Source organism: Myodes glareolus, chromosome 7, assembly GCF_982192425.1.
Source record: "Myodes glareolus chromosome 7, mMyoGla1.1, whole genome shotgun sequence".
Classification (NCBI taxonomy): domain Eukaryota; kingdom Metazoa; phylum Chordata; class Mammalia; order Rodentia; family Cricetidae; genus Myodes; species Myodes glareolus.
The window spans coordinates 72,886,885-72,900,412 of record NC_142032.1 but is presented as its reverse complement, the minus strand read 5'-3'; the positions used below and the strand labels follow the sequence as shown (position 1 = coordinate 72,900,412).

General features: G+C 41.9%; 1 protein-coding gene across 6 annotated transcripts; it reads left to right on the top strand.

Annotated features, from left to right (window-relative positions):
- Positions 1-2,817: 2,817 nt before the first annotated feature.
- Pstk (phosphoseryl-tRNA kinase) lies at positions 2,818-12,997 on the top strand. 6 transcript variants are annotated; one of them, XM_085693225.2, is made up of 8 exons: positions 2,964-3,085; positions 4,262-4,446; positions 4,555-4,665; positions 4,986-5,277; positions 5,507-5,705; positions 9,050-9,125; positions 9,621-9,714; positions 12,655-12,997. In XM_085693225.2, exons 3-8 carry the CDS (start codon positions 4,660-4,662, stop codon positions 12,852-12,854), a joined length of 867 nt encoding a protein of 288 aa, XP_085549351.2. In that variant the 5' UTR covers positions 2,964-3,085; positions 4,262-4,446; positions 4,555-4,659; the 3' UTR covers positions 12,855-12,997. The 6 variants fall into 6 exon arrangements, with proteins under 6 accessions (XP_085549349.2, XP_085549350.2, XP_048311151.3 ...); XM_085693223.2 differs by lacking the exons at positions 4,262-4,446; positions 4,555-4,665 and adding an exon at positions 11,678-11,823 and having other exon boundaries at positions 2,818-3,085; positions 12,655-12,876; XM_085693224.2 differs by lacking the exons at positions 4,262-4,446; positions 4,555-4,665 and adding an exon at positions 9,899-9,963 and having other exon boundaries at positions 2,822-3,085; positions 12,655-12,876.
- Positions 12,998-13,528: the final 531 nt, after the last annotated feature.

Here is a 13,528-nt window from a genome sequence, read left to right as displayed (position 1 = left end):
CTCTTCTGTATGTCACAGGGTTCAAAGTTTTTATTCCAGCCAACTGGGACCAAGGTGTGACCCCAAGTGTCCAGAACACAGGTTTTTAAGGGCAGAAACCTGAAAGTTGAGGCATCTGACTCGGCAGCTGCATGGGACTTTGCAGCTTAAGCAGGTTTAACAGAAGCTGAGATAAGCGTTTAGCTATCGGAGGGGGTTCTGCACAAACAGGCAGCTAAGGTGAATGTTAGCTGGAGGAGGTTCCGCACAAACAAGCAGTTTTAACAAAAGCTAAGATAAGTTAGCTAGGACCTTCTGACCTTTGGTCCCTAGAATAGAGTCGGGTAGTTTTCTGTGGGAGTCCCTGTCAAGATCAGATTCCAGCTATACCTGGAACCGGCCTCAGCAGGAGTACAAGGTGGAGGAACCTCTGCATTGTCTTGGCCTGTCACACTGTACTTCCTGTTTCCTCTGGTCATGAATTAGGTTAATATCTGTAGACATTCCAAAGGGAAGTATACTCTAGAAACGCTAAGTTGCAGTTTTGTACACAAGATTAATACCATGTAGATTTTTACTTAAATAAGGGTGATGAATCAGAAAACTAAAGATACTTGTCATAAAGACTCCTGCCAATAAATCACCATTTCTTCATTTCCTCCAAAGCTATTATCTGTTTTCATCTCTGCTTGTCATGTGTTGAGGCACTACCTTCATCTGAACCATCCTGGGCTTTTCTTTGCCAAGCCAGGACCCTATTCTCATCTCCTCCATGTCATCCTCTACTCTGCCCTCTGCCCTCTGCCCTCCGTCCCTTCTAATGACTGATGCTGCTGACTGAGCCGGCATCACCACACCTGGTGAACTCTGATCCCACCTTCCTCCCAGTCGCCTCCTCCCAGAACACTATTTCTTTCCAATAGTTTAGACAAAACAAAAAAGCCTTTATCATTCATAGCCAAGCTTGAATCTCTGTTATAGAATGGAATTGATTCCTCTGCTGCATTACAATCTTTGAAGAACTTGCAGTCCCAGGCTTGGCCAGTTTCCATATTTGCTTCCCCTTCCAGCTATGTGCTTGCTGATAAGGAATTGTTTTGTGCTTGTGAAGTTAAGAACAGTTCTACTGTATGGACTTGTTAGAGGTAGCAGCTTTATCACAGAAGCATAACAAAGCAAAAATGGTGAATATCTGAGGTTCTTTTAGAAGGCTGTGTGGTTATGGTTCAAAGCTGACCTCAATTTTAATATGTAAGGAATTGCAAAGGATCTTCTTTTTGTCTTTCCTTTTGAAAGCATTAAGAATGTTTGTTAGTTGCTGGAGATAGTGGCCTATGCCTTTAGTCCCAGCACTCAGAAATCAGAAGCAGGCAGCCCTCTGTGAGTTCAAGGCCAGCCTGGACTTCATAGTGAGTTCCAATATAGCCAGAACTACATAGTGAGACCCTCTTTATGAAAAAAAGGTCAGAAACCTCCCACCAATAACCAATATTAAGTTAAACAAATCAGGGTTTTGATTACCTATTTTAAATGGCTATAATTTACTGATACATAAGAACTCATTATTCCCCCTAAGAGACTATTCCAAATCTGTACTCAGTGGGGCATGGTAGTACATGCCTGTTGTCCCTAGCTACTTGGGAGACAGGTGGAAGGTTCCCTTAAGCCCACAAGTTAGAGACTAAACTTGGCAATAGCACAAAAAAAAAGAAAAAAAGAAAAAAACCCCTGCCTTCAGAATATGAATCAACACATATTTGAAAGGTACATTTTAGAAGACCATTTTCTTAATCACCTTCCTTTGATATGTAATCATTTAGACCATCTTAATTTTTAAGTAGTGAGATCTTAGTGAATAAATATACCTGCCTTTTACCCAGGAGTGTATGTCCCAACAAGGTGGAACCACATAGATATATTTGCCCTTCCCCCTCCCCTCGCCGGTCACAAATTCATTGGTTGCCTGCGGGAATTGATGGGATGTAATTGGAGTGGAAAGGAGGAATCAAGACGACGTTTTGTTGATACCCCTATAAAAAGCAGCAAAGATGGGGAAGCAGCTCAAATAATTCTGAATTCAATATTTCTTACACCACACAGACAACATTTCCCTTGTTTAGTAGTTCTTGGCGGTTTGTGTTTTTTAGGAGGGCTAAGGTGTTTGAGAGAGGGTCTCATGTAGAACATCTCGAACACTTGCTCCTCCTGCGTCTGCCTTTCAAGTGCTGGGATGATAGGCTTGTGTCCCAGCTCCCAGATCGCTACCACTTTTTTTTTTTTAATCCATTGATAATCCCTATGTTCTTTCTCTTCCTGCATGTGTTGGAGGTAAGATCTAAGGATGTGTGTTTCCTGTCTATTTCTTCTCCCTTGCTGCCGCCTGGCGGCACCAAGACTCAATAACGAACACTCAACCCTTGCACTAATCAAGCCCAGGAACGGCAGAAAATAGACTGTCCTCGCTTCTCCTCCTGCTATTTGACTCCCCGCTCATTACCCTCAGAGCCTTCCTTAAGAAGTTTCAAGTCTCTCTTCTGACTTTCCTGGACAGAGAAACCTCGTTGTAACCAAACCAAAATGCAAAGCCCTAATGGCTTGAAGGTGGGGCAAGAAGGGTGATTCTATCGGTAGTAAACCTAACTCAGGGGCCCTTTAAGAGTGTCCAGAAGGTACAAAAAGAAGCGCCAATGCCTCCCGGGTCTGGGGTACTGGCGTCAGGGACAGCTGACACCAGTCATTCACTTGGTCCAGAAGGCACCTGGAACGAGGCATCCTTTCCGGACCCGCATCCTCGCTTGTTCCTCCAGTATCGCCAGAGGGCGCAGCATGATGCTGGTGCAGAGCGCGTGCGCAACAGGCGCAAGGGTTTCTGTAGGCCGCAGAGGAAGACATGAAAACTGTGGCGGCGGCTGGGGAGGTCAGCGTTGACCGGCGGCCGAAGCTGGCACTGTGCGTTCTCTGCGGCTTGCCGGCGGCCGGAAAGTCGACCTTCGCGCGTGCGCTGGCCCTCCGGCTGCGGCAGGAGAGGGGCTGGGCCGTGGGCGTCCTCTCCTACGACGATGTGCTGCCCCCCGCGCTCCCGGATGACGCTGGCACACTACCTCGGGTCAGCACCGGGAGGGGGCGGGCGGGTGTGCAGACCCGGCAGAAGCAGTGGGGCTGTGGGCTGTTGACGGCGAGCCGCCCTGGATCCTGACCCAACAGTGCCTGTGTTGGAGGGGAAGCCTGATCGAGAAGGGAGCTGGTTAGGTCGTGTCTAGGAGACGTTGCTGGAATAATACTATACAGCGCTGAGAGCCATGCTTTGTAGAGGTTTTATGCAAGTTTGGACCGTTCACATATTGCTTATTCTATGCAGAGGCGCTTAAGATAAGGCCTAGCTATGTTGCCCGGGTTGATCCCAAACTCCAGCGCTCAAGGATCATCCTGGCCCCGCCTCTTACTGTATCTGGGACCACAGGTGCCACCTCCAAATCCCATGGCAGAGTTTAGTTTAAAGATGGGATGTCCTAGTCTACCTCTGGATAACAATCCCTTGGGTAGTTTTTCCTTAGTCAAAGGAAGAAATCTCTTTAAAAAAAAAAAAAAAAGATAAATGACAAATTTCTAGGTCCCTCCAGGGTTGGTCTGCCACAGTATTGGAAAAGGTAGTGCTTTCTGGGTTGACAGCCAAATAGACTTGAATTGTGTGCCCCAAGTATATACTTCTTAATCCCTGCACTTAGATCCCAGTGAGGTGCACCCCTGGTAGTCGTACACGGAAGCAGACCACATGGTGGAGCAGGGTCCAGTCTCCACTTGCATACTTTACAGCAATGGCTTCTGGGATCTTCTGAAATCTTAAATTGTTACATTTGATGGTTAGTGCTTGAGTGTCTCATGAATTAAAGGCAAATAAGATGACTCCATTCTGTAAGTATGTACAAAGATAAATATATACAAAGACATATGTATTCATTATGTGAAAAAATTCTAGATTTCTCTAGAATTGGTCTGCTGCTTCAGTTTTGGTTGTGGGGGCGGGGAACAGTATTGTAATCGGGAGTTACTTGTATGATAGTATTCTCACCGCTTTGGATAAAGATAAAAGTTACTGATCTGGATTATTTTTCCTTCACCTTATTACTGTGATTAAAACTCCCCCTCTTGGTCACTGTGATTAGAAAATCTCCACCCTGTAGGAAGTGGCACAGATTTCCTTCTCGGTGGGTTTGTCTGGTGTGCTTTCGTGTGGACAAGACAAGAGAAGGATTCATCTCCGGTCCTTCTGTATTTCCTCCAGCCTTGACTTCAGAATCACAGTTTTCCCCCACCACCCCTCACAAAACAAGATCACGTGTACTCTCCGGCTCCTCATTTTCTCCCTCCTATCTGTTCCTGCCATCTTTCCCAATCTCACAGTCCAGTTGCTGTGAGCTTGATGTCTTTGCATCTTGGCCAGAGGACCTTCAACTGACTTATATAGCGGTTGGTACCCCTTTTCATTTCAAGGACAAACCAACATTGTTACATCTTAGGTTGTTTTAGTTCAGCAGGATATTGATTTTGGCTTCTTTGTTCTCCTGTGTGGTAAAGGACTTTCATGCTCATGTGTTCACTCCCTCATTCATTCGCTGAACATCCATTTCTGGAACACCTGCCAGCCTCTGCTGGAGGCCACGTGATCTGGCGGGGAGCGCTATGAAGGTGATCTATCTATATCCAGATAACTGATGGAAGCCCCGATAGAGTAGGGACAATGTACAGAACGGGGCTGCACTGCCTTCTACATGGTCGAGTCTGAGAAGGCTTCACACAGCTCTGGCGGGCACTGGGGATACTCTAGGCAGAGGGTGCAGGATCTATGGAGACAGGAAGATATGAGAAACAAAGTGTCTGTTGAGAACTTCAAATGTTTCAGTACTGTGGGGCTGAGATTTTAAATGTGGTCAGGGTGGCAATAAAGCAAGATGACCAGCCTGTTGGCTAAAGCCTAAAATAAATTTCAATTCTTTGTTGTTTTGTAGCCATCCCAGTGGAAAATGTTTCGACAAGAACTGTTAAAGCACCTGGAATGTTTCCTCGTCGCGATCATTAGTGGCGGTCAGATGTCTGCCCCACCCAACAGGACTGAAACCATGTGGGAAGATTTTATAACTTGCTTAAAAAAACAGGATTTGATCTTTTCTGCAGCGCATGAGGCTCAGCCTTGCCACCTCTTGGCAAAAACAGCTGTTTCTAGACGTTTGTTTTTGGTGTTAGATGACAACTTTTATTACCAAAGTATGAGATATGAAGTCTACCAACTGGCTCGGAAATGTAATTAAGACATTCTTTTTATACATGGAAGCATCAATTCACATATATGAAATCACAGCTGCCTTTAGTGACCATTTAATTGAATTAGGTCTATATGGATTTGATTTTTAAAGTGGCTTTTCAGTATTGCAAATGGAATTTTCCCTGCTTCATGTGGGACTAGTATATATTTATTTCACATTTCTCGAGACACAGGCCAGTAATTTGGTAATTTTAAACCTGTTTTCAGATTCACTGGGCTTTTGCCAGCTCTTTTTAGATTGTCCCCTGGAAACATGTTTGCTGAGGAATGGCCAGAGACCCCAGCCACTACCTAATGAGACCATCCGCCTCATGGAGAGCAAGATAGAAAAGCCCAACGGTGAGAAAAATGCCTGGGAACACAACAGTCTCGTAATTCAGAGTTCATCATGTTCCTCGGAGGCCAGGTAACCTACTCTACATCGTCTTAGTGTTCTCCCGTGGGTACCCTGTAAAACATGCTTAACTGTATGGGACTGGCCATTCGCCCACAGGCCTTGGGGAGTTGTGTGGAAGAAGAGAAGAGCTGAGATTTGAATCCAAGTTTCTTTATAAATGTCTGCTTTTAACTGTTCAACTTGTAATGTCTCAGGCTGGGTAGATATCCCAGTGAGTAAAAAGCTTACTGCACTGGACCTGAACTCAGATCCCCAGTACTGATAAAGTGGGGCATAGCTACTCATGTCTGTGGTCCCAGCACTGGGTGGGGCTTGCTGACCAGCCATTCTAGTTAGAAACCCTGTCTTTTGGTACTCTTGTTAAAGTTGCCTAAATAGGTTGTGAAGTGTTTTCCTATAGATCTGAGCTAGAGGTACAGTTCAGTGGTCAAGCACCTGCATATCTTGTGCAAAGCCATAGCTTGAAGTCTAGTACTCCCAAAAAGTTTTAAGTTGTAATGAAACTAACAAGGGGTTTTCAATGGTCCTAGAACACTGATAGTTGGTTACCCTGCCCATGTGTATGTGAAGCTTGCAGACTCTGGTGTCTTGGTTTCCATTGGCGATATGAGAAATTTTGGAGCAGTATATTTCTCTTAGAAGTTTCATGAATGATGGAAATGTTCTCTGCTCTGTCTAGTATGGGAGCAGCTAGTCATGAGTGTTACCGAATGCTTAACTGTATCTAATGTAATTGAATAGCTAAGTTTTTAGTCAATTTAATATAGTCTCATATGGCTACAAACTGCTGTTGAACAGTGTCGATCTTAAGATACAGTGTGCATTTTTTTGGTTTAATTTTTAAGCTTGGTTTTACATATACATATATATATGTGTATAAATATTTGAAATTTCCTCACTTTCCTCCCCCCTCCCATTGTTTCCCCCCATTCCTTCTCAAATTCATGGCTTCAAATTATTATTGTCATATGTACATGTATGTGTGTATAAATATAAGTATATATATATATACACAGTATATAAATACAACTTGCTGAGTCTGTTTAGTGTTGATTGTATATATGTGATTTCAAGGCTCACAACTTGGTATTGCAGTTAGGGGGCTCATCCCTAGGAAAGATTAATTTTCTCTCTCTGTCTCTCTCAGCAATCATTAGTTACCTATAGTTCTTTGTCTAGGGCCAGGTCCCATAAGAATTCCCCCTTCCAAGTTAGCGTGTCTACTGGTGTCGTTAAGATAATCATGGGTGTGGCTTCTCTGTCATTGCTAGGAGACATAATCTCACATCACATTTTCTGGTCCACTGGCTCTTAGGATCTTTCTGTCTCCTCTTCTATGTTACCTGAACCCTGAGTACAGCAGTTATGTTGTAGATGTGTCCACTGAGGCCAGACAACAAGATCGCTCTTGTTGGTCTCAATTGGCTGGAAAGAGAAACTTCTGTGATGAGGGGTGAAAGCTGCACTTCTGTGTGAGTATAAGGATAAGAGTCTAGAATGCTGTTGGGAAACTATGTTCGTTTACTAAAGTGGTGGCAGCAGGTTCTCTTCTAAGGGCCATAGCCTCACCAGTCCCAGGTTTCCAGTACCAGGCCTGATTTCCTGCCTGTTGAGTGGACCTTAAGTCCAGTTAGACAGCTGTTGATTACTGCCAAGAAATTACTGCTCCTGCTGCACCTTTAGGGATATTGTATCATGCTGGTTTTAAAATAGATTCATTCCTTGGACAGATTTCTCTGTATAGTTTCTATATAGTTTATAAATTTCACATACCCAAAACAAAACAGAACTAGCACTTAGATTACTATTGTTTATACAGTTCATGAAATAAGCCACTGATAAGGTTTCCAGTTTTCTAAAACAGGGTCTCAATATGTAGCCCAGGCTGGTCCCGAACTCATGATCCTACTTCAGCCTCCCAATTTCTGCAATTGTAGGTAGGTGTGTGTACATCATCAACGGATTGCTGTTCTTTCTGAGGCACCTGTGTATATTCTTCCTCTGGCAGTAAGTGGCTGCTTGAGGTACTGTTAGAATGGTATCAGTTGATCTTCACTTCCTCGACGCCAATGAGAGGCAGGCCAGCAGAGTGTGGGCTTCTGTAGTTACTTTCATATGACAACTTCTACTTATGACTTACATGTAATTTGCGGTTTTGCCCCAGATCTTATGAACTTGGTCACTTGTACCTATGCAATAGCCCCAGGGCAACTGATTGGGGTTAGTGTCAAGTATGGAGTTTGAAAACTACAAACTGAGAGTTAATATAATAAATGTAACTTATCCTGGCTTATAAAATAATAGTAACTACTTGGTACATACTACATACTGGCTGTGCTTCTGGACACTTTACAGTGTTATTCCATCTTCACAACCCTTTAAGGGTTAAAAAAATTGCATAAAAATTCCATTTTATGCTGGGATAACTAAGGCCCAGGTAAATCAAGTAACATGCCCAGGAAGCAAGTGGCAGAACCATGGGACCCAGTGCAGTCACATTCTAGAGCCTGAACTCCAAATGAGAAAGATCAAGGTGGAGATGTTACATTGTACACTCACTGGCTTATAACTTCACCCCTGGCCCCTGTACTCTAAGTAAAACCCAACTTCTACTTATGACTTACATGTCCTAATAATCATCCTGCCACCACCCCAAACCAGCCTCCTATGCTCTGGGCACAAAAAGCTTGTTCTTTTCGGGCCCTGGTGTTTGTGGTCCAGTTTGTGCTAACTGGCTGGCTCAGCCATCTAACTGGAGTAATGGCTATCTGACTACCCAGTCTCTCAGCACAATCGCTCTGTTGTCTTCACTTAGCCACTTAACACTGTCCAGGGTTACATTTGTGCTCAGTGGTTCACCTGTCGCAGTCCATTCCATTTTCAGGATTAGAGTGATTGGGCATTTTGCTATACCCCTAGATTAGCAGTTTCACAAATGTAGCTTTACAATGTTTACATATGAGATGTTCAATATATATTTACTGAATGAATGAATTCTGCGTTCTCTAGGGACCCTTAGCAAGTGAGGAAATTTGCTAGTCCTTATCTAGTAAATAAGCAGAAGCCAGAAGTAAACAATAACTTTCTTTAGGGACTATAATAGTTTTAAAAGCCTATAGTCTAGGTTGTAAATTGGACTTTTATGAAGTAGGAATGGTTTCTAATTTGAGTTTCACTTAATGTTTTACAAATGGAAGATGGCTTCCAAATCACTATGTTTATTCCCTTTCAATAAGGACCCTGAATGACAGTTTCGCTCTCCTGCATCCAATATAGTATTATTAATGCAGGTTCTTTAAAAAGCAAATGTTTTATAGAAAGATTGATTATACTGTATCTCACTTTCTCTATAGCCTGGAGGTGACTGATTTGTTGCTTACTGCTTTGGAAAATCCCATAAAATGTGTTGAGGACAATACGGAACAAAAGGTAAATACGCCAGTCAGACTTGGTGCCAATGAGAAGGAATAGCTTTTTTGCAGGGAGACATTTTGAGCTGATAGCAATAGAAAAGTGAAAGACAGACTGTTAGCAGGATGGCACCGCACCAGCCTCTGGCTTCTGACATCCACTCGATGAGCTGCTGAGGGCCTGTGCCTGCTGGTCAAATCCCCATGGTAAACGTTCAGAAACGCCGGAACCTTACATTGGTGACTGAAAGTGGACAGTGATGGAACTGTTTACACCATCAAAGCACAGAAACACTACATATAGGTTGGAGGAAGGTTTTCTTTCTAGAAAGCCAGTTATTACACACTCACCAGCAACTTTACAACTGGGCATGATTCATTTGGGTCTCCTACGAGGAAAACAAAACAAAACACAAAAGCCACTGTGGCTTATCTTTTGGTCCCTTCAAATGAGTCTAGACCTTGGTCATTTATTTTATAAACTATTCCCAGTAACAATGTCTATATTACACAGGAAACAGACAGAATTATTTGTTCTACTAACATCCTCCATAAAGCTGATGAAACACTCCGCAGAACCATCTCTCAGACAATGAAGGAAGCCAAAGGTATGTGGTCTGGTTCTTTAGTGGCTGGGGTGCTCTCTGTTCCGGCCATTTCCTTGACACCAGAGCTTAGTATCAGCATTTCAGCTTAACAGTTGCTGTATGGTTACATAGCTAGACCATCCCCTGGAACTGGGTATTTATCCATTTCATTCATTTTTATTGAGTGGTCTTTTTTTTCCACTAGATTTTTCCTTAGATACCAGAAAATCAATAGGAAGCAGATTATTTTAGTGAGAAGACAGACAAAAGGTAACTAATTATATGAATATATGTCAGTCCTCTAAAGTAAATTTATTTTTAAGAGTAATTAGGGTGCTGGAGAGATGGCTTAAAGGTACTCCAGGGTCAGGGGTCAGACAAGCATGGAATTTGAACAAGGTCACTTATTATAAATAGGAATAGTATTTAAAAATAGTTTCAGATATGTGGTAAGTATAGCTTTTCAATAATTGCTTTAAGTTTTAAATTTTTAACTCCACATTATGTTTAAAATTTGTTTTAAAAAGAAAAGAGCAGCTAACATTTAACTCCTTTGATATGCTACTCTTTACAATCATGTAAGGTTGGTGTAATTTTATAAATGAGAAAAAAAAATGGAGATTCACAGTGAATCAAGTAACTTTCCCAAGGCTGAAGAAGCTGCTAAATTTGAGGGCAACCTGAGATGAGGTTAATTCTGATTCCAGTCTGTTGTTATATGCCCCGCCTTTACTGTTAACTTCATAACAGCTGAGGACACTGAAAAGGACGGAATGTTAACCATACCAACAGTGTGTGATATAGTATGTAAACTGAGGCACATGTGGAAACAAGTTTCACAAACATATCCTCATACTTAATGGAATGTTTTATTTTCTCATTTTAGAATACCATTGCCACTCATTAATGAATTACAATCCAAAACTTCTAACAGGATTGGAACAGAAATGGCAGCATAATTAGAACAAAGCAGAAACCATTATTTTTTTTCTCAGCCATTTGCCTCTTGTTCTGTTCTATGCCCAAATCACTTACCATTCCCACCCACTGGGAAAATGCAGACTCTTCTGGAGAGGAGAGAAGTGGGTACTAGTTTCTAATTGTGTGCTTGAATAAAACTAAAAATTTAATTTCTCTGCCATCAAGAAAGTGAGATGACAGCCCACATATGGGATACAACACTTGCAAATATTTCATGAGAAACTTGAATATATAAATATAAATATATAGAGAACTCTTTACTGTACAGTAACACACAAGTAACCCAATCTTAAAATGGACAAATATCTAAATAGACATCTTTTTCCCAAGGGAGATACAGAGAGGATCAACATTCAAATGAAGACATGTTAAAATTTAATGAAAAGCAAAATACAGATCAAAACCATAGGATATACCACTCCACAGCCATTAGAATGGCCAAAATGAGACGGTCCAAGATTTGTTGAAGATGTGGACAAATCAGAGCCCTCACATCCTACTGGTGGAAATACAGAATGATGCACAGCTGCTTTGGAAACAGCCAGGCAGTTCTTCTAATGGTTGTTACCACGTGGCCCAGCTATTCTGCTCCATAGTGATAGGTTTGAGAGAGATGAAAACTTAATGTTGATACAATGCCTGTTTATAGCAGAACTATTCATAACAGCCAAAAGGTAGAAACAACCCAGCTGCCCATCACCTTATAAATGGAGAAATACAATGAGGTCACTCATACGAGAATGTTGTGTGGCTACAAAAAGAACTAGAATACTGGCCAGGAGAGAACATGGGGAACCTTGAGAACATCCCAACTGGAAGAGGTCATATGAACATCCAGAGCTGGAAATCACAGCAGAAGGATTAGCGGTAGATTAGGAAGGGCGACTGTCAGGGGATACAGCTTGCTTTTCAGCTGTGAAAGTGTTGGAAAAGTAACTATGCTGGTGATTGCACATATGTGAGTATTCTTAAAAAAAAAAAAACATTACTTTTTTTGAGACAGGGTACCTCAGGCTGTTGTGGAACTCACTGTGGACCAGGCTGGCCCGAACTCACAGCTCTACCTGCCTCTGCCTCCCCAGTGCTGGGATTAAAAGAGTGTGCCACTATGCAAGCTAAACCATCACATTTTACACTGACACAATTATGGTAAGTTGTATCTCAATAAAGCTAATTTCAGATGCTCAGTAACACTACCCATATGGCAGTGCCTGGTAGCACATTTTCATCATCATAGAAAAGTTACTTGGGACAGCTGTTCAAATGTATTATTTATCAGCTTCAAAAAACCAAATTGTCGTTTTATTTTTCAAAGCAAAAGATGGAAAAGAGGTATCCTGGCTCAAAAATAGTCCAGTGTGGCATTGCAAGCCTTTAATCCTGGCACTTAAGAGACAGAAGGATGTGAATTTAGGGTTTAGGGTCAGCTTGATCTACATAGAGATTTCCAGGCCAGGCAGTGCTACACAGTGAGACTCTGTCTCAAACAAACAAACAAAAAACAAAACAAAACAAAGCAAAACTTCTTTTTAGGGGGCTAGAGAGATGCTTCTGTAGTTAAGAGCACTTGCTGTTCTTTGCAGACCTGTGTTCAGTTCCCAGCACTGATGTGGCAGCTCATCTATAACTCCAGTAATAGATCTATGCCCTCTTCTAGCCTTTATGAGCATCAGGCATGGTAGAATGCTCATATATACATGCAGGAAAAACATAATATATAATATAAAAATAAATAAAATCTTAAAAATATATATCCTTTTTTGTTTGTCTTCTGCTCATACACCAGAGTAACTACTTAAACTGATTGTGGCTCTTGTCTAGATGACGTTCCTAGATCACATTAATGTTATTTCTTGTCCATAAATTATTACAATGCACCTAATTGTTTACTGGAGAATCTGGCCTATTTGATGTAATCAGATGGCAATAGGCAGCCCAAACTGACTTACAGAAATAATCTGAGAATATCTTTTATTTTAGATGAGAAAATACCTCTTGATAACTTGAAGCGTCTAGCAGAAGACCTTAACAAGCTCAAAGCAGATTTTTTGGAAGATCTACGACAAGGAAACAGAAAATATCTGTGCTTTCAGCAAACCACCAACTTATCAGATATTATTTCTTCTTTTTGTGATGAGAGAGATACTGTTGTGCAGAAGTATTTTTCAAAGCAACATTAAACTTTCTGAATTTCTAATCCAATTCCTGACTTGGGTAAACTTTTGCAAACAATTTTGTATGACTGGGTGTTTTATAGACCAATATTGTGAACTGCCAAAGACCATACTGAACATTAAAATAAAAAAAACCTCAAAATGTCTAATTTCAAAGTTCTACTTTACATGCCAGAAATTACTTCAGAGAACTATTTGCCAAATGTGATGTAGATAACTGATATAAGAAAGGCAGCCTTCCTCACTGATGTGCCTGTACTGTAGGGTAAAGCAGGTTAAACTGATTTGAATAAAGAGGACTATCTTAGTTAGGCATACAACTGTGACAAAATACCTGGCAGAAAACCGCTTGAAGGCGGAGTGATTTATCTGAGCTCACAGCTTTCGGAGGCGTAGATCGGGTGGGGAAGGCATGGCTGCTGGACTGGCTTCGTGCACAGTGGTAGAAGTTTGTGGCTGTTGTTTCTTACACTGTGGACAAGGAAGCAGATTCTAGACCAGAATCAGAGGCAGATAAGACCTTTAAGGCCTGCCCTAGCAACCACTTCCACCAAGTAAGCACCACATCCCCAAGGTTCTACAAAACCTGAAATAATGGAACTGACTGGGGACCAAATGTTCAAACGGAAGGACACAGTTTTTCATTCAAACCACAACAACTAGAAATGAGTTCAGACCTA

Excerpts from the sequence above, each read along its gene's own strand:
- Pstk (XM_048455193.3), top strand. The coding sequence starts at position 2,870 with ATGAAAACTGTGGCGGCGGCTGGGGAGGTCAGCGTTGACCGGCGGCCG. Across the intron at positions 5,706-9,049 it reads TCATGTTCCTCGGAGGCCAG|CCTGGAGGTGACTGATTTGT; the intron begins GTAACCTACTCT and ends CTTTCTCTATAG. Across the intron at positions 9,126-9,620 it reads AGGACAATACGGAACAAAAG|GAAACAGACAGAATTATTTG; the intron begins GTAAATACGCCA and ends TATATTACACAG.